This window comes from Pleuronectes platessa, chromosome 11 (assembly GCF_947347685.1).
Source record: "Pleuronectes platessa chromosome 11, fPlePla1.1, whole genome shotgun sequence".
In the NCBI taxonomy this organism is placed as follows: domain Eukaryota; kingdom Metazoa; phylum Chordata; class Actinopteri; order Pleuronectiformes; family Pleuronectidae; genus Pleuronectes; species Pleuronectes platessa.
This window is the reverse complement of record NC_070636.1, coordinates 6,515,653-6,542,716: the sequence shown is the minus strand read 5'-3', so window position 1 is coordinate 6,542,716 and position 27,064 is coordinate 6,515,653. Positions and strand designations below refer to the sequence as shown.

At 41.4% G+C, this 27,064-nt stretch overlaps 5 gene segments (V, D, J or C); 1 reads left to right on the top strand and 4 right to left on the bottom strand.

Moving 5' to 3' along the window:
- Nucleotides 1–2,933: 2,933 nt before the first annotated feature.
- On the bottom strand, nucleotides 2,934–3,630 carry LOC128451253 (Ig kappa chain V region K16-167-like). The segment is given in 2 exon segments: nucleotides 2,934–3,282; nucleotides 3,376–3,630. Coding segments are annotated over 2 exon segments (375 nt in total).
- Nucleotides 3,631–8,261: 4,631 nt separating this feature from the next.
- LOC128451264 (Ig kappa chain V region K16-167-like) lies at nucleotides 8,262–8,934 on the bottom strand. The segment is given in 2 exon segments: nucleotides 8,262–8,585; nucleotides 8,679–8,934. Coding segments are annotated over 2 exon segments (372 nt in total).
- A 2,562-nt stretch (nucleotides 8,935–11,496) lies between these two features.
- On the bottom strand, nucleotides 11,497–12,184 carry LOC128451248 (immunoglobulin kappa variable 3-15-like). The segment is given in 2 exon segments: nucleotides 11,497–11,843; nucleotides 11,937–12,184. Coding segments are annotated over 2 exon segments (384 nt in total).
- A 956-nt stretch (nucleotides 12,185–13,140) lies between these two features.
- LOC128451261 (Ig kappa chain V region K16-167-like) lies at nucleotides 13,141–13,824 on the bottom strand. The segment is given in 2 exon segments: nucleotides 13,141–13,473; nucleotides 13,567–13,824. Coding segments are annotated over 2 exon segments (375 nt in total).
- A 6,844-nt stretch (nucleotides 13,825–20,668) lies between these two features.
- Nucleotides 20,669–23,213, top strand: LOC128451278 (immunoglobulin lambda constant 1-like). The segment is given in 2 exon segments: nucleotides 20,669–21,510; nucleotides 22,678–23,213. Coding segments are annotated over 2 exon segments (324 nt in total).
- The last annotated feature ends 3,851 nt before the right edge of the window (nucleotides 23,214–27,064 follow it).

Here is a 27,064-nt window from a genome sequence, read left to right as displayed (position 1 = left end):
AATTGATAAATAACTACAATTGTTTAAGATTATTCTGGGTTATGACCTTCATGTGTTATAATATACAACGTGTATATTATCTGTGTTTATTGTAGTTTTCTGTTAGAACTTGTTGGGACATGATATTTGTGGAACCACAGGCCTACTCTTCGGCCTACATGGTAGTCAAAGCCTGAAATCCAGCATGGTCTTTGTTCTTGAGAAAACCTCCCGAACTCCATCTCCCAGGATAATGCATGTCCTTTTGTTCCAGGCAACTTTACCCAGAGGTGTGAAAAGCCACCAGGGTCAGCTCCAATTGGTCACTCTTGCCCCATGACCTGTGAGGTCACCAGGCCAATATAAGGCCAGGTATCCCCCTTCTCTCTCTCTTTCCATCAACTTTCCAAGGAGGAAGGCTGCCGGCCTATCTTCCTGCATTGGCCAGAGGAGAAACCTGATTTCTCCAACTCAAATCTTCTCTTCCCATCCAACGAGAGGAGGTCAAAGGTGCAGCTTCCAGCTCATCTCACTGAGGAAACCTCGTTGAATCTCAAGCTCTTCCAAACTCCTAGCAGCGACTCGACGTCCTGCAGGTAAGATTCAACAAGCATCTGAGCTGCACAGCTCAACAGAGCCGTGAGGCAAAAACATTACGACCAGCCCATAGACTTCACAGAACTGCGAACGGAACCACAACATCCTTTTCCCCTTTCCAAGGACTGGTAACACAACCTGGGCTTAATAATTATACTACGCTAAGCAAGACTGTTTATTTGTTTCTGTGTGATGTTTATAAGTTTGATATGTGTTGTGATATGTTGGTTATAAGTTATTCGAAAGTAAAGATAGTTTGTAATGATCTTCACTGTCTTTCTTTGCATATCTCTCTGACCCTTTCATTCTCTGACTTAACATTTACACAGACACACGCATATCTCTTCACCTCATTTAAATCTTCCCCAGCTACCGGTCGTAGGGGAGAGCGGGGTAATGTGGGACATTTTTTACATTTGCTCCCCTCTAGGCGAGCTAAACGGATATATCAGTAAAATTGACACATTTCCCATTAATTACGGATGTTTTCTAGCAATGGAAATGATCAGAATGTCTTCAGGACAGAGGGCCGTGAAAATATGATTGTTTTAAAAAAAGTGGTCTTGTGTCCCATAAAGTGGGACACTTACTTTTTCCACTTTAAAACTACCATAACAACACATGTTGTAATAGTTAAAATCCCGAAAGCTAGATTGACAACGACTAATATCGGACTAGTAACAGAATCATGGGGATTGGTCAATTAAGCACATTTATGATTATTATGATTCATGTGATCTCTTGCACACCCTAGCTTACCTGCACATTGTTTCTCTGTCCAATTGGCAGGCACAGGGATATTGTTTTTCTCTGCGTATTCAAATCCCAGTTCACGGCACTTAACTGGAGCAAGGCCATGGAACTGGTCAGCTAGTTGTTTCAAGTGTTTGGCTCCTCCTCCATCTCATCTGTGAATATTCTCTTTACCTCAGCTACTGCACCCCAGGCTACTGATTTTACTTTCCCTTTCTCTTTTTCTTTATGAATCTTTTGAGGGTTGTCTTATCAATATTTCTATCCCTTCCAGCTTTTCTTAAGGACTTCTTTCCTTGCATGACCTCAGCGGCTGCACTCTCCATCTCTGTGAGGGGTGTTTGGCCCGAGGTTGTCTTCCTGCTGTAGTTTCTTGGCATGATGGCTTTTCTACAATGATTATCACATTAAAAATAAAACATATATAATGTAATATAACACTAAAATATATTTAAGACTAAACTTAACTTGTGCTTCATGGTGGGGTAAAGTGAGACACTGTCCCACTTTACCCCACAGCATTCGTCCCACTTTACCCCGAAGCCACAATTTTAGAAAAACAACATCTTTTATCAGATCAGGCTAATCTTCAGCTAGCATCAATCACATGGTTTTATATGTTGGAAGTTCATCAACATTTATGATATAAGTTTTTCTACCTGAATCAGTTTGTTTTGACACAGCAGTTGACTAAGTTCCAAGCAAGAAATTTTACTTTTACATGCAAAAAACAAATTTTTCTGAAAAAACATACTTTCCACAGCACCTACACCAACTTCTCCTTTATGGCAAGGGTGGAAAGGGAGGGGCTTGAAAACATAATAATCACATGACCACAAATGTGTTCCGTTGCCTAGATATAGGGGGTGTTTCACATCACCCGATGTCCCACATTACCCCGCTCTCCCCTAAAACCACTTCTGAAGGAAGGGGGGGCCGTTAACAAAGGGGGGGGGGCGGGGGGCAGCTATCTTTAGGGGGTCAGCGACCATCTAAGAAGTCCACAGGAGGTTGTCACTCTTTTGGCAAGCCACCATTTTGAGAGCACCCTGATCTACATAGGCACACACACACTCACATACACATCTTTGTTTAGTTAGTACATTTGTTAGTACTTTATGTTTTTATACTTTATTATATTCATAATAAATGTTTTTCTTTCAACAATGTTCTTTCATTAATGTTGAATTTTGCCAACTGCTACACTGTCAAGATCTCCATAACCTTCACTGTTCATTAAATAATGTTTGATAGTAAATATTTAGATTTCTAATTGAACTAGATCTGAATGAGACTGATCTTTACGTTTGATTGTTGGTCCCTGTCACCATGGTTGTGCCCCGTCGATTATAAATTATAATTACAAATTGTGTTATTCTTAATTGATAATTGGACTGTTTTTCAAATAAATAAAGTAGAAAATATAAATTTGACAAAGTTGGTTTCATGGGGCTTTGTTTGGAGATTTCTGAACATTTAAAACTGCGAGTATGTTTCAGTTGTGTTTAGCCTCATTGTCGCTCTGCTTGAAGACTTGTGTTGTGTTCACTGGACCAGTTATTCTCTGTGCAGCTGCAGCAGACCAGTTTCACTTCAGTCCAACAGAGGGAGGTTTTTGTACGGCTCTAAATCACTGTGTGAACACTCCACAGCTATGATAACTCTGACAGTAATAGTCTCCAGCATCTTCAGCCTTAACACCGCTGATGGTTAAAGTGAAGCTAGAACCAGAGCCACTGCCACTGAATCGAGAGGGAGTTCCTGTATTAAGAGTTGATGCTAAGTATATAAGAAGCTTGGGAACCTGTCCAGGTTTCTGCTGGTACCAGGACATACGATCACCAGCACTATTCCTCCAAACACTGGGGTTGGTGTTACAGGTCAGTGTGACAGTGGATTCTGGAGTAAATGTCACGACTGGAGGCTGAGTCACTGTCACCTGGCCGCTGCATCCTGCACACAAACACAAATCATACATTAATCAGCGGAGGTGAAGATAGAGAACAGGCAGCGCATCACGTCTGAAATGTTGCTGAGTGACTGAACCTGTGAAGCTGCAGCAGGCCAGCGTCCAGATGAGGAGGGTGATGAGAGTCATGGTGGTTGTGGTCGACTGACGGGTCTGAGTCCTGCAGAGTTGGAGTCACAGGACTATAAAGCTTCTCAGTTCAGTGGAGGATCAGCTGACGATGCAAAGCCTCCTCTCTATGGAAATGATTCCTCTGCTCTGAGCGGACTGAAGGTGACGTGGGACACAAACTCAGGAGCGTTGCTGTTTGGATTTACACTAAATATGAAGAAGCACAATTGAGGGTCATCAGCATCTGGATTCAAATTGTGTCACTTTCATTGATGCAAATATGTGTATTTCATTCCCCTTGAATTACATAGTGAGTAGAAGTACAAAATAATTTTTTCAAAAGAACTTTTTGTTTTTAATTCTTTTGAAGCATCCTGTTTGTTTTACAGCTTTCAAATGATGTAAAACTTATTTTTTTTATATTAATTCATCAACTTGTTTTCTCTCAATGTTCAGAATAAACAAAAATGTTTACAAATATTTTATCATAAAAGTGCAGACCTGTGCATCCACGTAAATGATAATAAGGTCATAAAGTTTATATTCAACGCCCCCTCACCCCCCCCCCCCCCCACCACCACCACCTCAGGCTCATCTTACGTTCAGACTCTGTGTGACTTTAACTCTGAGGAGCAGCGATGCAGTAAATTCATGCAAAATACATTTGAGTGCACCTGTCTTTATGAAACTGAGAGGAAGAGGTGACGCTGAGTGAGAACATGTGGACATCACATGAAGGAACTTTCACTTCTGTGTCTGACTTTGAAAAGTTCTGGTCTGCACACATGGGAGAAGTTTGTCTTCGAGGCTTTTTACCAGAAAACATTTGAATGTGATTGTTGTTAATGGACTATTTCATCCCAAACCAAGAAATGTATCAAAATCTAACCAAGTGATTTTGTTTCCTCAACTAAATCCAACTGTGACTGAACACTGAAGCCAGGAAGCTGCTCTGGGAATAACTCTCTCCCTCAGGAATATCCCTTCATGTCTCTAAGTAGATGCACACTGCCCTCTGCTGGCAGTTCACCATCATCAATAACTCCATCATGGTGTGAGGCTGATTTTGTTTTATATTATATTTCATTTAGCTGATGCTTTTATCCAAAGGGACTTACAATAAGTGCATTCAACCTTGAGGGTACAAACCAAGAACAACAAGCATCAAGAAAGTAGAATTTCTTCAAGAAAGTCAAACTACTAAGTGCCATTTAAGTTCTACTAATGTGTTGGTTTAAACTTCTATTCAAGGTATAGTCTGAAGAGATGTATTTTTAGTTTGCGGCGGAGTATGTGTAGACTTTTTGTCCTAATGTCAATGAGGAGCTCATTCCACCATTTAGGAGCCAGGACAGCAAACAGATGTGATGTAGATAGATAGATAGATAGATAGATAGATTGATACCTTATTAATCCCGAGGGAAATTCAGATCATCCAGTAGCTTGTACACTTAACACATCACTGACATATATGCATAAATCACATACATCACATATATCACATACGGAGAGCATATATACAGATACAGGTATTGAATGCAATGATGTGATTGTGTCAGTGTCCAGTATTAAAGTGATTTTGTGCTGGAGTGGATAGTACAACAAAATATAAACTGTATTTATATTATAAAAACAGCAGAAATATATATATATATATATAAATATACAGGAATATCAATCAATCAATCAATCAATCAATCAATCAAATTTTACCTATATAGCCCATATTCTCAAGTTACAATTCTTCTCATGGGCTATAACAGGGCGTGGCACCCTCTGTCCTTAACCCTCAACAAGAGTAAGGAAAAACTACAAAAAAAACTTTAACAGGTAAAAATACATAGAAACCTCAGAGAGAGCCACATGTGAGGGATCCCTCTCCCAGGACGGACAGAAGTGCAATAGGTTCCACGAATATGGTCATCTCATGCCGGGAAGATCTCTCCCCCCCACTCTCCCTCTGTGTGGCGTTATGAAGCCGAATGGCTCTGGGGACAAAGGACCTCCTCAGCCTTTCCGATGAGCATGACAATGACAGGAGTCTGCCACTGAAAACGCTCCTCTGACCTATGAGAGTTTTGTGAAGTTGGTGGTGCTCATTGTCCAAGATAGACTGCAACCTCAACAATGTTGTTGAGTGTTTAGCAGTGAGGGAGCAACAAGCCGATTGGCAGATGCAGAGCGGAGTGAATGGGCTGGGGTGTCACGTTTGACCATGTCCTGGATGGAGACTGGATGAGCTGCAGAGGTTGGATGGCACTAGCAGGTAGACCTGCCACGAGGGAGTTGCAATAGTCTAGATGTGAGATGACCAGAACCTGCGCCACCTTCTGAGTGAGAAGGGGACGTGTTCTCCTGATGTTGTGCAGCATGAATCTACAGCAGGGATGCCAGGGTGGCGGCCCAGGGTTGTGTCGAATGACAGGCTCTCATTGGCTAGTTTGTTGGTGGTTCAGGGGTGAATGAGGAAGTGGAGGGAGAAGACGAGTGTTGATGTTAGGAGTGAAGAGACGACACACTGACATCTGAAGGATGTTATGAAAATAGCCACTGCCCAGAAACTGTCCCCGATATGGACAAGCTGGTGAAAGATAAAAGATGTCTGGCTTCAACAAGTAGCTGAAGAAGGTTGGTCTCCCCATTTATCATAATCCAGTGTGATATGGGTGGGAGGGAATAAAAGTGGTTGGGGTTGACTGATAGCCAGGCTAGTGCCATATAGGCATATGGGTGTGTGGGAATATGGATTGGGGTTGACTGGTGATGACTGGCAAAGTTAATGTGCCTCATCTGTTGTTGAGCAAATTTAATATTTTTAGATAGCTCATATTTGGCTATTTTTTCAAGAACATCTTTTTTTTACTAATTCCTACTGGATATTCAATCACATGGCCTATTGTTGGACTACTTTATTCTGGCGCTTACTTTCTGTGACTCGTTTAGGCCTACTTGGCCTGGCCTTCTTTTAATTTACCTAATTTTGCATTGATGTGTTTTCATGTGCAAGCCTTCAATAAATAAAATATGAGTAAATAACAGTTAACACTTGTGGAAATGTGTTTTTGTGGCACCTAGTCTATTTTGTTGCTTTTCTAATTTATAAATGTTGGCTACTTGCATGGATGTAGGAAAATGATACTTTTTAGAGTGGAACTGTCTCCTGCTTTGGGCTATGTAATTGTAGGCCTCATTGTGAGGTGATTTTGGTGCCAATGCAATTTCTTATTGATGTGAATAATCAACATGAATAATTTCAAATAGCCTACCTATCCATGTGTTGAGTCAGTCCGAAAGTGTAATTCGGCCCCCGAGGTCTCGCTTGACAAAAATCTGGCCCCCTGTCCAATTTCACCCTGGCATCCCTGATCTACAGGAACGTGTTGTTGCAGTAATGTTGGCCGTAAGGGAGAGTTGACTGTAGAGTGTCACACCCAGGTTCATAGCAGTCTGGGTGGGGGCTAACACAGAGATGTCTGTCAAGTTTCTGTTTTTGTTCCACCTTTTCATCACCATGTACATCAGTCACTTCATGCAGCTCTGATATTAGGGAAGGAAATAAGTACGAGTCTTCTGACCTCAGTGACCCCAGGCCTCTGTTTTATTTAAGTATTCTCACCCTCTGAGAAAATACTCTGAGTATCAATCAGACTAAATGTGACAGTGAAGTTTTTACGAGTATCAGGCTCATTTGAATACTTTGTACAAAATTTTTTATTTAACATGTCAATTCCATTAAAACTGAGCAGACTGCATCTGCTAATAAAGATAAAACTATGTAAATAAAAAGAGCTGCAAAATGCATCATGAGGCCTAAAGAGACCTAAGTTAGTAAGACTGTCTATATGAAGGTATAGACAGTCTGATTAATATATAAGGATATATAAGGTCTATATAGATTTAAATACAGTATATTAAGATTAAGATACATTTATTAGTCCCAAACACAGGCACACTCATGCAAGGAGGGAAATTTAACCTCTGCTTTTAACCCATCTGGTGAACACAGGAGGACACACAGAGCAGTGAGCAGACATGTACGGCGCAAGGGGAGCAGATGTTGCAGGAGTAAGGTGCCTTGCTCAGGGACACTAGACAGGGTAGGGAGAATCCTCTTGGATTTTTGGACGGATCAATCCAGGTTCGTCTTTTAGTTGTTTCTCCGTGGAGTCGAACCAGAGACCTTTTCTGCACATAGTCCAAGGTTCTGCCACTAGTCCACGCCTCTCCTTTTGTGTGTGTGTGTGTGTGTGTGTGTGTGTGTGTGTGTATGTGTGTGTGTGTGTGTGTGTGTACACTGTTTATATTTGTTTATATTTATCAATAAACAGCTTTATATCACTATAAGCGGTCAACGCAGCGTTCACCATGAAATCTCATTTTTGGGACTCCAGGGGTGTTTCAAGGGACTTTAGGGGCCTCGGGCAAAAGGGACCTTGAGCCTACATTGACCCAAACACCCCCCTACAAAGAAACACATGAACCACATTACTACAATCTTCAAACTAATATTATAGTCAAAATTAAATAGTGCAGACCTGAGCATCCACATAAATGATAGTGAAGTAATAAAGTTTATATCCCCCCCCCCCCCCCCCCCCCTCAGGCTCATCTTTCACACACATTTAGGCGTTCTAGTCTTCAAACAAAAATCTAAGTTTGACAAAGTTGGTTTCATGGGGCTTTGTTTGGAGATTTCTGAACATTTTAAACTGTGAGTTTGTTTCAGTTGTGTTTAGCTTCATTGTTGCTCTGCTTGAAGCTTGTGTTGTGTTCACTGGACCAGTTATTCTCTGTGCAGCTGCAGCAGACCAGTTTCACTTCAGTCAAACCGAGGGAGGTTTTTGTACGGCTCTAAATCACTGTGTGAACACACTGCTACGATATCCGAAACAGTAATAATCTCCAACATCTTCAGCCTGAACACCATTGATGGTTAAGGTGTAGCTAGAACCAGAGCCACTGCCACTGAATCGAGAGGGAGTTCCTGATTGTATCCTGTTCGCCAAGTATATAAGAAGCTTGGGAGCCTGTCCAGGTTTCTGCTGGTACCAGGACATACGATCACCAGAACTATCAGTATAAACACTTGGGTTGGTTTTACAGGTCAGTGTGACAGTGGATCCTGGAGTAAATGTCACGACTGGAGGCTGAGTCACAGTCAACTGGCCGCTGCATCCTGCACACAAACACAAATCATACATTAATCAGCGGAGGTGAAGAGAGAGAACAGGCAGCGCATCACGTCTGAAATGTTGCTGAGTGACTGAACCTGTGAAGCTGCAGCAGGCCAGCGTCCAGATGAGGAGGGTGATGAGAGTCATGGTGGTTGTGGTCGACTGACGGGTCTGAGTCCTGCAGAGTTGGAGTCACAGGACTATAAAGCTTCTCAGTTCAGTGGAGGATCAGCTGACGATGCAAAGCCTCCTCTCTATGGAAATGATTCCTCTGCTCTGAGCGGACTGAAGGTGACGTGGGACACAAACTCAGGAGCGTTGCTGTTTGGATTTACACTAAATATGAAGAAGCAGAATTGAGGGTCGTCAGCATCTGGATTCAAATTGTGTCACTTTCATTGATGCAAATATGTGTATTTCATTCCCCTTGAATTACAGAGTGAGTAGACGTACAATAGAATTTTCAAAACATTATGTTTTAATTCTTTTGAAGCATTCTGTTTGTTTTACAGCTTTCAAATGATGTTAAACTTCTTTTCAAAATATTAATTCATGACAAACAAACAACCTTTTGTCTCCAATGTTCAGAAGTAACAAAAATGTTCACAAATATTGTATCGTCAATATTATAAAAGTGCAGACGTGTGCATCCACGTTAATGATAATGAAATAATCAAGTTTATGTTCAACGCCCCCCCCCCCCACCAACACCACCACCTCAGGCTCATCTTACGTTCAGACTCTGTGTGACTTTAACTCTGAGGAGCAGTGATGCATAAAATTCATGCAAAATACATTTGAGTGCACCTGTCTTTATGAAACTGAGAGGAAGAGGTGACGCTGAGTGAGAACATGTGGACATCACATGAAGGAACTTTCACTTCTGTGTCTGACTTTGAAAAGTTCTAGTCTGCACACATGGGAGAAGTTTGTCTTCGAGGCTTTTTACCAGAAAACATTTGAATGTGATTGTTGTTAATGGACTATTTCATCCCAAACCAAGAAATGTATCAAAATCTAACCAAGTGATTTTGTTTCCTCAACTAAATCCAACTGTGACTGAACACTGAAGCCAGGAAGCTGCTCTGGGAGTAACTCTCTCCCTCAGGAATATCCCTTCATGTCTCTAAGTAGATGCACACTGCCCTCTGCTGGCAGATCACCATCATCGATAACTCCATCATGGTGTAAGGCTGATTTTGTTTTACTTTATATTTCATTTAGCTGACGCTTTTATCCAAAGCTACTTACAATAAGTGCATTCAACCATGAGGGTACAAACCGAGAACAACAAGGATCAAGAAAGTAGAATTTCTTCAAGAAGGCCTAACTACAAAGAGCTATAATTAAGTGCTATTTAAGTGCTACTAATGTGTTGGTTTAAAATTGTATTCAAGGTATGTCAGTAGATTTGTGTTTTTAGTTTGCGGTGGAAGATGTGTAGACTTTCTGTCCTGATGTCGATGGGGAGCTCATTCCACCATTTAGGAGCCAGGACAGCAAACAGTCATGATGTTGTTGAGTGTTTAGCAGTGAGGGAGCAACAAGCCGATTGGCAGATGCAGAGCAGAGTGAACGGGCTGGGGTGTAACGTTTGACCATGTCCTGGATGGAGACTGGATGAGCTGGATGGCACTAGCAGGTAGACCTGCCAGGAGGGAGTTACAATAGTCTAGATGTGAGATGACCAGAGCCTGGACCAGAACCTGCTCCGCCTTCTGAGTGAGAAGGGGACGTGTTCTCCTGATGTTGTGCAGCATGAATCTACAGGAACGTGTTGTTGCAGTAATGTTGGCCGTAAGGGAGAGTTGACTGTCGAGTGTCACACCCAGGTTCATAGCAGTCTGGGTGGGGGCTAACACGGAGATGTCTGTCAGGTTTCTGTCCTTGTTCAACCTTTTCATCACCATGTACATCAGTCACTTCATGCAGCTCTGATATTAGGGAAAGAAGTAAGTAAGCGTCATCTGACCTCAGTGACCCCAGGCCTCTGTTTTAATCAGGTATTCTCAACGTCTGAGAAAAGAGTCTGAGTCTCAATCAGAATAAACGTGACAGTGAAGTTTTTCGAGAATTAGGCTCATTCGAATACTTTGTTAAAAAAATAAACTGTAATGTTTCAATTCCATTAAAACTGAGCAAACTCTATCTGCTAATAAAGATAAAACCATGTGACTAAAAAGAGCTGCAAAATGCATCATGAGGCCTAAAGAGACCTTAGTTAGATAGACCGTCTATAAGGTATAGACAGTCTGATTACTATATGATGATTTATAAAGTATATTTAGATTTAAATACAGACTATTGACTGTCTCAATAATTTATTTATTTTAGAATATTTAAATACAATAATAATATATTCATAGTTTATTTTGAAACAGTCTATTTAAAGAGGATGACAGTCTATGTAAAATATGTAGAATCTATAGACAATCAATTCAAATATATATGCAATCTATATGTCTTTAAAAACTGGTAATACAAAGATAGAGTCCACAAACAACATATATAAAGATGTGTACAGCCTATGGAATGCACCTTGCTCTATGTAGGATTCTTGTGTATACTACAAAATACCTCATGAATTTATTTACTGCAAATACTGCACTTGAGAAAATCTATTTTGTACAAACTTAGAAATATTCTACTGAGACTCATGTGGAAAATAAGAGAATAAGCAAAGCTTGAGGTGAAATGATATTTAAATATTACAAACTGGTCATTGATTTGTAGGAATAAAGTGATGTAGTTAGTAAAATAAACTTTTGAAGAGCTTCATCTTAGGTCTGAAAGTGTGTGATTGTTTCTGTTGTGCTTGGTGAGGTTACTGTCAGTCTCTGTGTTCACTGGTCTGTGTCCCACTCTCTTCCTGCTGTAACAGCTCATGTCTCTGCATCTGACTGAGGGAGGTTTTTGTACGACTGTAAATCACTGTGTGTACAGATTCGCTCCGTTTAAATAATGATAGCTCTGACAGTAGTAGATGGCTGCATCTTCACTCTGAACTCCACTGATGGTTAAGGTGAAGCTAGAACCAGAGCCACTGCCTCTGAATCGAGAGGGAATTCCTGTATTAAGAGTTGATGCATAGTATATAAGAAGCTTGGGAGCCTGTCTAGGTTTCTGCTGGTACCAGGACATACGATCACCAGAACTATCAGTATAAACACTGGGGTTGGTGTTACAGGTCAGCGTGACAGTGGATCCTGGAGTAAATGTCACGACTGGAGGCTGAGTCACAGTCACCTGGCCGCTGCATCCTGCACACAAACACAAATCATACATTAATCAGCGGAGGTGAAGAGAGAGAACAGGCAGCGCATCACGTCTGAAATGTTGCTGAGTGACTGAACCTGTGAAGCTGCAGCAGGCCAGCGTCCAGATGAGGAGGGTGATGAGAGTCATGGTCGTTGTGGTCGACTGACGGGTCTGAGTCCTGCAGAGTTGGAGTCACAGGACTATAAAGCTTCTCAGTTCAGTGGAGGATCAGCTGACGATGCAAAGCCTCCTCTCTATGGAAATGATTCCTCTGCTCTGAGCGGACTGAAGGTGACGTGGGACACAAACTCAGGAGCGGTGCTGTTTGGATTTACACTAAATATGAAGAAGCACAATTGAGGGTCGTCAGCATCTGGATTCAAATTGTGTCACTTTCATTGATGCAAATATGTGTATTTCATTACCGTTGAGTTTCAGACTGAATAGATGTACAGTAGAATTTTCAAAACATTTTGTTTAAATTCTTTTGAAGCATCCTGTTTGTTTTACAGCTTTCAAATGATGTCAAACTATTTTTTTCGAAATATTAATTCATGACAAAGTTAAATCAACTTTCATCTCTCAATGTTCTGAAGTAACAAAAATGTTCACAAATAATTATTTTTAAATTATTAAATCTTGACCTCTGCTCGGAGTAGAGAGACGACATCACTTCCTGTCTGACATGATGCTGATTCTTTGATGAGCTGCACATCTCCTCTCTGCAGCTTTCTGCTGGGTTTTAGTGTCCATGTTGCTTTTCAGTATTGATCATCTGCATATTCTGCTTTATCTTCGATATTTTTGTAATTAAACAGACTTTTATTAGTTTCATTCTAATTTTGAACAAAACTACTTATTCATCAAATTATCATAATCATCAATTAATAAAACTGTGTGTCACAATAAATTAGTTTTTTGCTTTTTTGCTTTCAACATTTTACACATTACAAAACCTCAAGTCTTGATCATTGCAGTGTCAGACAGTGCAGGAGATGGTTTCAGTTGTGTCTCTTCTCTGCACGTCAGTAGAGGATACTACATATGAAGCATTAAAGCATTTATTTCAAAATCTATAACAATAACCTGGAGCTTTTTGTTTGGACTGGTGTACGGTGCCAGGCTCGGTCAGTAGCTTCAGAGCGGGAAGTGAATGAGGAGAATACAAAACGAGAAGTGTGTGTGGGGTTTGTTTCAGTTGTGTTTCCATTCCTTTGCTTGAAGACTTGTGTTGTGTTCACTGGACCAGTTATTCTCTGTGCAGCTGCAGCTTCAGTCAGACTGAGGGAGGTTTTTGTACGGCTCTAAATCACTGTGTGAACTTTCCATAGCCAAGAGTACCAGCACAGTAATAATCTCCAACATCTTCGGCCTGAACACCTCTGATGGTTAAGGTGTAGCTAGAACCAGAGCCACTGCCACTGAATCGAGAGGGAGTTCCTGGATTAAGAGTTGATGTTAAGTATATAAGAAGCTTGGGAGCCTGTCCAGGTTTCTGCTGGTACCAGGACATACGATCACCATGCCTGTCAGTATAAGCTCTGGGGTTGCTGTTACAGTTCAGTGTGACAGTGGATCCTGGAGTAAATGTCACAACTGGAGGCTGAGTCACAGTCATCTGGCCGCTGCATCCTGCACACAAACACAAATCATACATTAATCAGCGGAGGTGAAGAGAGAGAACAGGCAGCGCATCACGTCTGAAATGTTGCTGAGTGACTGAACCTGTGAAGCTGCAGCAGGCCAGCGTCCAGATGAGGAGGGTGATGAGAGTCATGGTGGTTGTGGTGGACTGACGGGTCTGAGTCCTGCAGAGTTGGAGTCACAGGACTATAAAGCTTCTCAGTTCAGTGGAGGATCAGCTGACGATGCAAAGCCTCCTCTCTATGGAAATGATTCCTCTGCTCTGAGCGGACTGAAGGTGACGTGGGACACAAACTCAGGAGCGTTGCTGTTTGGATTTACACTAAATATGAAGAAGCAGAATCGAGGGTCGTCAGCATCTGGATTCAAATTGTGTCACTTTCATTGATGCAAATATGTATATTTTATTCCCCTTGATTAACCGAGTAAATAGACATACAATAGAATTACTTATAAAGTATTTTTTTTAATTCTTTTGAAGCATCCTGTTTGTTTTACAGCTTTCAAATTATGTCAATCTTCTTTTCGAAATATTAATTCATGACAAAGTTAAATTAACTTGTTGTCTCTCAATGTTCAGAAGTAACAAAAATGTTCACAGATACTTTATCATCAAAATTATAAAAGTGCAGACCTGTGCATTTACGTAAATGATAATGAGGTAATAAAGTTTATGTTCAACGCCCCCCCACCACCACCACCACCTCAGGCTCATCTTATGTTCAGACTCTGTGTGACTTTAACTCTGAGGAGCAGCGATGCATAAAATTCATGCAAAATACATCTGAGTGCACCTGTCTTTATGAAACTGAGAGGAAGAGGTGACGCTGAGTGAGAACATGTGGACATCACATGAAGGAACTTTCACTTCTGTGTCTGACTTTGAAAAGTTCTGGTCTGCACACATGGGAGAAGTTTGTCTTCAAGGCTTTTTACCAGAAAACCTTTGAATGTGATTGTTGTTAATGGACTATTTCATCCCAAACTAAGAAATGTATCAAAATCTGACCACGTGATTTTGTTCCTCAACTAATTCCAACTGTGACTGAACATTGAAGCCGTCAGGAATATCCTTCATGTCTCTAAGTACATGCACACTGCCCTCTGCTGGCTGTTGACCATCATCAATAACTCCATCATGGTGTGAGGCTGATTTTGTTTTCTGTCCTTGTTCAACCTTTTCATCACCATGTACATCAGTCATTTCATGCAGCTCTGATATCAGGGAAAGAAGTAAATAAGTACGAGTCATCTGACCTCAGTGACCCCAGGCCTCTGTTTACTTAAGTATTCTCACCTTCTGAGAAAAAACTCTGAGTATCAATCAGACTAAATGTGAGAGTGAAGTTTTTCGAGAATCAGGCTCATTCAAATACTTTGTTAAAAAAATTTAGTGTAATGTTTCAATTCCATTCAAACTGAGCAAACTGCATCTGCTAATAAAGATAAAACCATTTGAATAAAAAGAGCTGCAAAATGCATCATGAGGCCTAAAGAGACCTTAGTTAGATAGACTGTCTATATGAAGGTATAGACAGACTGATTACTATATGAGGATTTATAAGGTATATTTAGATTTAAATACAGACTATTGACTGTCTTAATAATTTATTTATTTTAGAATATATATATATAATAATAGTATATTCATAGTTTATTTTGAAACAGTCTATTTAAAGAGGATGACAGTCTATGCAAAATATGTAGAATCTATAGACAATCAATACAAGTACAGTCCCTGACAAAAGTCTTGTCGCCTGGGTACAAGTTGACCTTAAGTGCCCCTCAAATATATTTGTAATAATTTTTTTTTACAAGAAATGCCTAATTTCAATCCCAACAGCTTTTCAAATAATGTTCTGGTGCCAAACGAAACTGCTGAAAAGCATTCTAACGTTCACAGCTTGGTAAAGCCCACTGTCAGCTTTTGCAAAGACAAAAGTCTTGTCGCCTTGTTATATGATGCACCCAATTGTAGATTACAGTCTCACCCGTGATCAATAATTGATCAATCAATTAGTGGGTGTGTATAAAAAGAACCCCAGCACACCAGACCTTCACATCAACTGCAACTTGACCTCTGACAACATGCCCAAGATTCACCCTGAGACCAAAGCGTTGATTATCAAGAGGCTGAAGACCAGATCCACTGCTGAGGTGGCTGACACCTTCAATGTGTCTCAGCGTCAAGTACAAAGAATAAGAAAAAGATTTGAAGAGACTGGAGATGTTTTTGACAAGCCCAGGTCCGGCAGACCCCGCAAGACAACTGCTCGGGAGGACCGTTTGTTGGCTCGAAAATCCAAGGCCAGCCCCTTTTCCACTGCAGCAGAGCTCCACCAGGCCTGGTCACCTCAAGTCCCTGTGTCAACCAGGACAGTTTGTAGAATTCTGTCTCGAAATGGCCTCCGTGGTCGAATCAGTTCACAGAAACCAGCACTAAACAGAAGGCAATTAAAAAAACGTGTGGCATTTGTCAAGGCCCACAGCCTGCTAAAAGGACAGACGCTGGAAAAGTGGCAGAAGGTGGATTTCTCAGATGAATCTTCGGTTGAATCACATCACAGCCGCCGCAAATATTGCAGGAGACCTACTGGAGCCCGCATGGATCCGAGATTCAACCAGAAAACAGTTAGGTTTGGTGGCAGAAAAATCATGGTCTGGGGTTACATCCAGTATGGGGATGTGCGAGAGATATGCAGGGTGGAAGGCCATATCAATAGCCTAAAATATCAAGAAGTATTAGCTTCCTCTTACATTCCCAACCATAAAGGGGTCAAATTTTGCAGCAGGATGGTGCTCCATCGAATACTTCCATCTCTACATCAAAGTTCCTCAAGGCGAAGAAGATCAAGGTGCACCAGGAATGGCCAGCCCAGTCACCAGACATGAACATCATTGAGCATGTCTGGGGTAGAATGAAAGAGGAAGCATGGAGACGAAACTTAAGAATCTTGATCAGAATCAGAATCAGAATCAGAAGTATTTTATTGCCAAGTAGGTTTACACCTACAAGGAATTTGCTATGGTAATAGGTGCTTACAATTAACATAGAAACATAAAAACGCAATAAATACAACATACATAGATAAGCAATAAAAAATAGAAAACCAGTATATATTTACTCACTGTTTACTTCTTATTTACTCATTTTTTTCCAATATCTATACAAAGTAACATTTATTTCGACATAAACATTACTGAATAAAAATATATAAAAGATAAAAAATGTAAAAAGTGATATGCAAAATGCAAAACAGTAAACAGTGTCCGATTGCAATATGCAATGTGATGCAGTATAGTATAATATGATGTAATGTGTTCATTTAACACATCCTAAAGGTGAGGGGGCGGAATAAAAGTCTGAGTCAGGTGGGGGTCCCGGGCCTTGTTTATGAGGCCAACTGCAGCCGGGAAGAAGCTGGTCTTGTGGCGGGAGGTTTTGGTCCTGATGGATCGCAGCCTCCTGCCCGAGGGAAGAACCTCAAATAGTTTGTGACCCGGGTGGGAAGGATCGGCCACAATCTTACCTGCCCGCCTCAGGGTCCTAGAGGCAAACAGGTCCTGAAGAGATGGCAGATTGCAGCCAATCACCTTCTCAGCAGAACGGATGATCCGCTGCAGCCTCCTTTTGTCGTTGGCAGTGGCAGCAGCGTACCAGATGGAGATGGAAGAGGAGAGGATGGACTTGATGATGCAGGTGTAGAAGTGCACCATCATTGTCTTTGGCAGGTTGAATTTCTTCAGCTGCCGCAGGAAGTACATCCTCTGCTGACCTCTTTTGGTGAGGGAGCTGATGTTCAGCTCCCACTTGAGGTCCTGGGAGATGATGGTGCCCAAGAAGCAGAAGGACTCCGCAATGACGATTGCGGGGGGGTCTCTCAGGGTGATGGGGGTGGGTGGGGCTGGGTTCCTTCTGAAGTCCACAACCATCTCCACTGTTTTCCGAGCGTTGAGCTCCAGGTTGTTCTGATCACACCAGGTCACCAGATGGTCAATCTCCCCCCTGTAGGCGGACTCATCCCCACCAGAGATGAGCCCAATGAGGGTGGTGTCGTCCACAAACTTCAGGAGTTTGACGGACTGGTGACTGGAGGTGCAGCTGTTGGTATACAGGGAGAAGAGAAGAGGGGAAAGAACACAGCCTTGAGAGGAACCGGTGCTGATGGATCTGAGTTCAGAGACATGCTTCCCCAGCCTCACGTGTTGCCTCCTGTCAGACAGGAAGTCTGTGATCCACCTGCAGGTGGAGTCAGGCACACTCAGCTGGGAGAGCTTCTCCTGTAGCAGATCCAGAATGATGGTGTTGAAGGCAGAGCTGAAGTCCACAAACAGGATCCTGGCGTAGGTCCCTGAGGAGTCCAGGTGCTGGAGGATGAAGTGAAGGACCATGTTTACTGCATCGTCTACAGACCTGTTGGCTCTGTAGGCAAACTGCAGGGGGTCCAGGAGAGGGTCACTGATGGCTTTGAGGTGACAAAGCACGAGGCGCTCAAATGCCTTCATCACCACAGAGGTCAGCGCGACGGGTCTGTAATCGTTGAGTCCAGCGATCTTGTTTTTTTTGGGGACAGGGATGATGGTGGAGGTCTTGAAGCAGGCTGGTACGTGACATGTCTCCAGTGAGGTGTTAAAAATGTCAGTAAACACCGGAGACAGCTGATCAGCACAGTGCTTCAGGATTGATGGAAGTCTGGGAGGCATGTAAGACTGCTTTCTTTGCTATTCCTGATGACATGATGACCGCATGGATGCAGTCCTTCAAGCTCATGGAAGTCACACAAGATATTAAATATGGATCTCACAGCACCACTACTTAATTCACTGATGTTATGCAACATATTTTTGTATTTGAAGTAAATTATTTGTTCAATTTTCACATTACACTCTGTAGGCGACAAAACTTTTGTCTCCCCAAAATCTGACCTTTCTGTGTTCATTGAATGATCAATCTTTTTTCAGTGAAGCAAATCTTTTTTAGTATATTAAACATAATTTGGGAAGGTTTTAGCTTTCATATGAGCCATTTCTAAAACAGATGGATTAATTAAAAGTCAGGTTATAAACTGTTGTTTCTACAAAATAAATAAGTGACAAGACTTTTGTCAGGGACTGTATATATGCAGTCTATATGTCTTTAAAAACTGGTAATACAAAGACAGAGTCCACTAACACTATATATAAAGATGTCTACAGCCTATGGAATGCACCTTGCTCTATGTAGGATTCTTGTGTATACTACAAAATACATCATGAATTTATTTACTGCAAATACTGCACTTGAGAAAATCTATTTTGTACAAACTTAGAAATATTCTACTGAGACGCAAGTGGAAAATAAGAGAATAAGCAAAGCTTGAGGTGAAATGATATTTAAATATTACAAACTGTTATTGATTGACATTGATTTGTAGGAATAAAGTGATGTAGTGAGTAAAACAAACTTTTGAAGAGCTTCATCTTAGGTCTGAAAGTGTGTGATTGTGTCTGTTGTGCTTGGTGAGGTTACTGTCAGTCTCTGTGTTCACTGGTCTGTGTCCCACTCTCTTCCTGCTGTAACAGCTCATGTCTCTGCGTCTGACTGAGGGAGGTTTTTGTACGAGTGTAAATCACTGTGTCAACACATCTGCTCCGCTGACTTCATGGACGCTCTGACAGTAGTAAACTGCTGCATCTTCACTCTGAACTCCACTGATGGTTAAGGTGAAGCTAGAACCAGAGCCACTGCCACTAAATCAAGAGGGAACTCCTGTTTCTAGAGTTGATGCTATGTATATAAGAAGCTTGGGAGCCTGTCCAGGTTTCTGCTGGTACCAGGACAATAAATCTACCTCAAGATCATCGTTATAAACACTGGGGTTGGTGTTACAGGTCAGTGTGACAGTGGATCCTGGAGTAAATGTCACGACTGGAGGCTGAGTCACAGTCACCTGGCCGCTGCATCCTGCACACAAACACAAATCATACATTAATCAGCGGAGGTGAAGAGAGAGAACAGGCAGCGCATCACGTCTGAAATGTTGCTGAGTGACTGAACCTGTGAAGCTGCAGCAGGCCAGCGTCCAGATGAGGAGGGTGATGAGAGTCATGGTGGTTGTGGTCGACTGACGGGTCTGAGTCCTGCAGAGTTGGAGTCACAGGACTATAAAGCTTCTCAGTTCAGTGGAGGATCAGCTGACGATGCAAAGCCTCCTCTCTATGGAAATGATTCCTCTGCTCTGAGCGGACTGAAAGTGACGTGGGACACAAACTCAGGAGCGTTGCTGTTTGGATTTACACTAAATATGAAGAAGCACAATTGAGGGTCGTCAGCATGTGGATTCAAATTGTGTCACTTTCATTGATGCAAATATGTGTATTTCATTACTGTTGAGTTTCAGACTGAATAGATGTACAGTAGAATTTTCAAAACATTTTGTTTAAATTCTTTTGAAGCATCCTGTTTGTTTTACAGCTTTCAAATGATGTCAAACTATTTTTTTCGAAATATTAATTCATGACAAAGTTAAATCAACTTTCATCTCTCAATGTTCTGAAGTAACAAAAATGTTCACAAATAATTATTTTTAAATTATTAAATCTTGACCTCTGCTCGGAGTAGAGAGACGACAGCACTTCCTGTCTGACATGATGCTGATTCTTTGATGAGCTGCACATCTCCTCTCTGCAGCTTTCTGCTGGGTTTTAGTGTCCATGTTGCTTTTCAGTATTGATCATCTGCATATTCTGCTTTATCTTCGATATTTTTGTAATTAAACTGACTTTTATTAGTTTCATTCTAATTTTGAACAAAACTACTTATTCATCAAATTATCATAATCATCAATTAATAAAACTGTGTGTCACAATAAATTAGTGTGTCTTGTTTTGCTTTCAACATTTTACACATTACGAAAAACCTCCAGTCTTGATCATTGCAGTGTCAGACAGTGCAGGAGATGGTTTCAGCTGTGTCTCTTCTCGGCACGTCAGTAGAGGATACTACACATGAAGCATTAAAGAATTTATTTCAAAATCTATGACAATAACCTGGAGCTTTTTGTTTGGACTGATGTACGGTGCCAGGTTCAGTCAGTAGCTTCAGAGCAGGAAGTGAATGAGGAGAATACAAAATGAGAAGTGTGTGTGGGGTTTGTTTCAGTTGTGTGTCCATTCTTCTGCTTGAAGACTTGTGTTGTGTTCACTGGACCAGTTATTCTCTGTGCAGCTGCAGCAGACCAGTTTCACTTCAGTCAAACTGAGGGAGGTTTTTGTACGGCTCTAAATCACTGTGTGAACTTTCCATCGCCAAGAGTACCAGCACAGTAATAATCTCCAACATCTTCAGCCTGAACACCTCTGATGGTTAAGGTGTAGCTAGAACCAGAGCCACTGCCACTGAATCGAGAGGGAGTTCCTGAATATAGAGTTGATGTATAGTATATAAGAAGCTTGGGAGCCTGTCCAGGTTTCTGCTGGTACCAGGACAATACATCACCACTACTACTCCTCCAAACACTGGGGTTGGTGTTACAGGTCAGTGTGACAGTGGATCCTGGAGTAAATGTCACGACTGGAGGCTGAGTCACAGTCATCTGGCCGCTGCATCCTGCACACAAACACAAATCATACATTAATCAGCGGAGGTGAAGAGAGAGAACAGGCAGCGCATCATGTCTGAAATGTTGCTGAGTGACTGAACCTGTGAAGCTGCAGCAGGCCAGCGTCCAGATGAGGAGGGTGATGAGAGTCATGGTGGTTGTGGTGGACTGACGGGTCTGAGTCCTGCAGAGTTGGAGTCACAGGACTATAAAGCTTCTCAGTTCAGTGGAGGATCAGCTGACGATGCAAAGCCTCCTCTCTATGGAAATGATTCCTCTGCTCTGAGCGGACTGAAGGTGACGTGGGACACAAACTCAGGAGCGTTGCTGTTTGGATTTACACTAAATATGAAGAAGCACAATTGAGGGTCGTCAGCATATGGATTTAAATTGTGTCACTTTCATTGATGCAAATATGTGTATTTCATTCCCATTGAATTACAGAGTGAGTAGACGTGCAATATAATTTTCAAAACATTTTGTTTTAATTCTTTAGAAGCATCCTGTTTGTTTTACAGCTTTCAAATGATGTCAAAATATTTTTTTAATATTAATTCATGACAAAGTTAAATGAACTTTTGTGTCTAAATGCTAAGAAGTAACAAAAATGTTAACAAATATTTTATTTTTAATTATTGAATCTCGATGAAATTTCAAGCCACATTAGCTCAATATAAATATTTAGTGTAAATTGTGTAGTTTAACCAGAAACAAGTGACTCTTCAGTGGACAGACTGTTGTTCACGGTGCAGGAGGTTTTTGTACGAGCACCTAATGAGTCTGTATCACTGTGGTGGACTTTCGGTGGAGGAACCAAACTCAACATTAACTGTAAGTACCAGAGATTTTTACTTTGTGCATTTATAACTTTAATCAAATAATGAACAAGAATTTGATCAAGTTCAGAGATTGACTGGCTGATAATCTTGTTGAATTTTTATCAATCTGATGTGATCTCATATTCTGAGAGAAAGAAATGTAGATCAATATGTATTGGTTGTAATTCATTTATGTTGATTAATACATTTATAGAAACATACTAATAGAAATGTTTCATCTATTTTCCTGTACAATGATGATTTTTGTTCACATGTTTACAACGTTTTAAAATAGAATTTTCTGAAGCTTCGAACTAAATCAGATACAATTTAAAAATGTTTAGTTTGAATTGATCAAACATATTTTGGCACAAAAATCTGATGTTGAACACAAACAGGATTTTATCAGTAGATGCAGCTCAGCTTTGTGTTCACGCTTCATGTGGTGAAAAGGAAGTGAAAGAAACAGACGACAAAGGTTTGAACTGTTTTCACACCAGTGTTTCAGCTCTGTGAGTTTAAACACAAGAAAATCATCTCAGGGACGAGTTCTTCACTGTCACACGTTGAGAAACAGACGTGAAGACGTCCTCAATAATCATCAATAATCATTATCAGTGAACCTTCTCAGCCACATTGACACTTGAACCCTGCGGCTGATGGTCTGACACTGAGTGAATGATGTTCAACAGTAGAAGTTCTTCTGTTTCATTTTATAACAGACAAGAAATCACCTGTAAGTCATTTTCCTTCATCCTCATCCCTTTGTCTTTTCTCCCCTCTCTCTCCTCCAGTGGGTGTGGTGCGGCCCACCCTGACCCTCCTCCCCCCCTCCAGTGAAGAGCTGAAGCAAGGCACTGCCACTCTGGTGTGTATGGCCAGCGGGGGCTTCCCCTCAGCCTGGAGCCTGGGCTGGAAGGTGGGGGGCAGCAGCAGGTCCTCAGGGGTGTCTCACAGCCAGGGGGTCCTGGGGGGGGCCGGCCACTACAGCTGGAGCAGCACCATGAGCCTCCCTGCAGACCAGTGGAGGAAGGCGGGCTCAGTGAGCTGTGAGGCCAGTCTGGATGGACAGAGCCCTGTCACTCAAACCCTGGACCCTGACCTCTGCTCAGAGTAGAGAGACGACCGGATGGAGTCATTGTGCTCTACTGTGGGTCTGTTTGATTTACATGTGTTCTACTGCAGCTCTGCATGTCTTCATGTCTTTTCTTCCACTCATTATGACAGTCCAATGCTGTATTGTGCTACGTTTAAAATAAGAATAAATATTTCATATTCTCATGTCATTTGTTTTTCACATTTCTACTAAAATAAAGTATATCATCACCAACATCTGCTTCTGTTTTATTTTTTCTGCGGTAAAAGATATTAATATAAATCTGTGTTTTACTTCTACTTAGACAGTAATTTCTCTTGTGTGGATCTGCATGAAAACCATGTTTCTGACTTCTGAGTTGAACATTGAACAAAATGATGAAAATCACAAAAGTATCACGTTAGTAGTTTGTAGGACTTTCCTCATAATTCATATTACTGTCAATAAGTGACAGAAGTAAAAGTTTATGATGAAACCTCAGAAATTAAAGGGGAATTACACATTTAGCGTCAGAGATAATTAGATATTCTGTTCCATCCAAGTTCTGATGTGTGAGTGCTTAATGGTAATGAACTTTTGAAAGTGTGCTTATAATAATCATCATATCACAATTTGATGAAGTGTAACAGAATCAAAATGACAATTAAAGTTGATGCGTAAATATCTGGCAACATTTAGTCATCAAATGAAATTGATAAATAACCACAATTGTCTGATTATTCTGGTTTTAAACTTGTAGGATTTGCTGGTTGTATGAGCTCAATGTGTTTTATAATACATCCTATATATTTCCTGTGTTTGTTGTAGTTTTCTGTTAGAACTCATTCTGTAGAGCAACTAGTTGAGGCAGGTTTTTTACGATACAGCTCCGTTTACAACACGTGCAACTCGGCCGGTCAACGCAGCGTTCACTGCTCCACCAGAGAATCACCATGAAAACTCATTTGTGGGACTCCAGGGGCGTTTCAAGGGACTTTAGTGGCCTCAGGCAAAAGGGACCTGGGGAGCCTACATTGACCCAAACACCCCCCTAAAAAGAAACACATGAACCACATCACTACAATCTTCAAACAAATATTATATAGTCAAAATTAAACATGTGCAGACCTGTGCATCCACGTATATGATAGTGAAGTAATAAAGTTCATGTTCAGCCCCTCCAAGACTAACAGACTTGACTGAGTCAGTCTGAGTCAGCAATTTGTTGGCAGCAGACTCTGAAATAAAAAATTTATGAAAGAGCATCAGAGGAAACAGCCTGTTGAGGAAAATAAAGAAAACACATTTCTACAACGTTCAAAATCTCTCACCCTGACTCAGAAAAGCCAGCATGACACTCAGAGTTACTGTCAACATCATCCTGATGCAGTTTCCTGTGTGAGTGCGTGAAAACGGTTCAGACTCTGTGTGACTTTAACTCTGAGGAGCAGCGATGCATCAAATTCATGCAAAATACATTTGAGTGCACCTGTCTTTATGAAACTGAGAGGAAGAGGTGACGCTGAGTGAGAACATGTGGACATCACATGAAGGAACTTTCACTTCTGTGTCTGACTTTGAAAAGTTCTGGTCTGCACACATGGGAGAAGTTTGTCTTTGAGGCTTTTTACCAGAAAACCTTTGAATGTGATTGTTGTTAATGGACTATTTCATCCCAAACCAAGAAATGTATCAACATCTAACCACGTGATTTTGTTTCCTCAACTAAATCCAACTGTGACTGAACACTGAAGCCAGGAAGCTGCTCTGGGAGAAACTCTCTCCCTCAGGAATATCCCTTCATAACTCTAAGTAGATGCACACTGCCCTCTGCTGGCAGTTCACCATCACCAATAACTCCGTCATGGTGTGAGGCTGATTTTGTTAAATTTTTTATTTCATTTAGCTGATTACTTACAATAATTGCATTCAACCATGAGGGTACAAACCCAGAACTACAAGGATCAAGAAAGTAGAATTTCTTCAAGAAGGCCAAACTACAAAGTGCTATAATTAAGTGCTATTTAAGTGCTACTAATGTGTTGGTTTAAAATGTTATTCAAGGTATGTCAGTAGATTTGTGTTTTTAGTTTGCGGTGGAGGATGTGTAGACTTTCTGTCCTGATGTCAATGGGGAGCTCATTCCACCATTTAGGAGCCAGGACAGCAAACAGTCATGATGTTGTTGAGTGTTTAGCAGTGAGGGAGCAACAAACCGATTGGCAGATGCAGAGCGGAGTGTACGGGCTGGGGTGTAACGTTTGACCATGTCCTGGATGGAGACTGGACCTGATCCGTTAACAGCAAGGTACACAAGTACTAATGTTTTGAAACGGACGCGGGCAGCCACTGGTAACCAGTGAAGGGAGCGGAGGAGCGGAGTAGTGTGAGTGAATTTAGGTTAAAGACCAGTGGAGCTGCTGCATTCTGGATGAGCTGCAGAGGTTGGATGGCACTAGCAGGTAGACCTGCCAGGAGGGAGTTGCAATAGTCTAGAGGTGAGATGACCAGAGCCTGGACCAGAACCTGCGCCGCCTTCTGAGTGAGAAGGGGACGTGTTCTCCTGATGTTGTGCAGCATGAATCTACAGGAACGTGTTGTTGCAGTAATGTTGGCCGTAAGGGAGAGTTGACTGTCGAGTGTCACACCCAGGTTCATATCAGTCTGGGTGGGGGCTAACACTGAGTTGTCTGTCAAGTTTCAGTCCTTGTTCAACCTTTTCATCACCCTGTACATCAGTCATTTCATGCAGCTCTGATATTAGGGAAAGAAGTAAGTAAGTACGCTTCATCTGACCTCAGTGACCCCAAGCCTCTGTTTTATATAAGTATTCTCACCCTCTGAGAAAATACTCTGAGTATCAATCAGACTAAATGTGACAGTGAAGTTCACGAGTTTCAGGCTCCTTCGAATACTTTGTGAAAAAAAATAATTTAACCTGTCGATTTCATTAAAACTGATCAAACTCTATCTGCTAATAAAGATAAAACCATGTGAATAAAAATAGTTGCAAATGCATCATGAGGCCTAAAGAGACCTTAGTTAGACTGTCTATATGAAGGTATATACAGTCTGATTACTATATAATGATATATAAGGTCTATATATATTTAAATACAGACTTTTGATTATCTAAATAATTTATTTATTATATAATATACAGTACTGTTCAAAAGTTTTAGGCAGGTGAGAAAAAATGCTGTAAACTAAAAATGCTTTAAAAAATGGAAGTGTTAAAAGTTTATTTTAATCAATTTACACAATGCAGTGAATGAACAGAAGAGAAATCTAAATCAAATCAATATTTGGTGTGACCCCCCTTTGCCTTCAAAACAGCATCAATTCGTCTCGGTAGACTTGCACACAGTTTTTGAAGGAACTCGGCTGGTAGGTTGTTCCACACATCTTGGAGAACTAACCACAGATGTTCTGTGGATGTAGGCTTCCTCAAATCCTTCTGTCTCTTCATGTAAACCCAGACAGACTCGATGATGGTGAGATCAGGGCTCTTAGGGGGGCCATACTTATTGTTGCTCTTTACGCTGAAGAAAGTTCTTAATGACGTTGGCTGTATGTTTGGGGTCGTTGTCCTGCTGCAGAATGAATTTGGTGCCAATCATACGCCTCCCTGATGGTATTGCATGATGGATAAGTATCTTCCTGTATTTCTCAGCATTGAGGATACCATAAATCCTGACCAAATTTCCAACTCCATTTGTAGAAATGCAGCCCTAAACTTGCAAGGAACCTCCACCATGCTTCACTGTTGCCTGCAGACACTCATTATTGTACGGCTCTCCAGCCCTTCGGCAAACAAACTGCCTTCTTCTACAACCGAATATTTCAACTTTTGACTCATCAGTCCAGAGCACCTACTGCCATTTGTCTGCACCCCAGTTCCTATGTTTTCGTGCATAGTTGAGTCGCTTGGCCTTGTTTTCATGTTGGAGGTTTGGCTTTTTGGCTGCAACTCTTCCATGAAGACCACTTCAGATCAGACTTCTCTGGACAGTAGATGGGTGTACATGGGTCCCATTGGTCTCTGTCAGTTCTGAGCTGATGGCACTGCTGGACATCTTCCGATTTCGAAGGGAAATAAGCTTGAT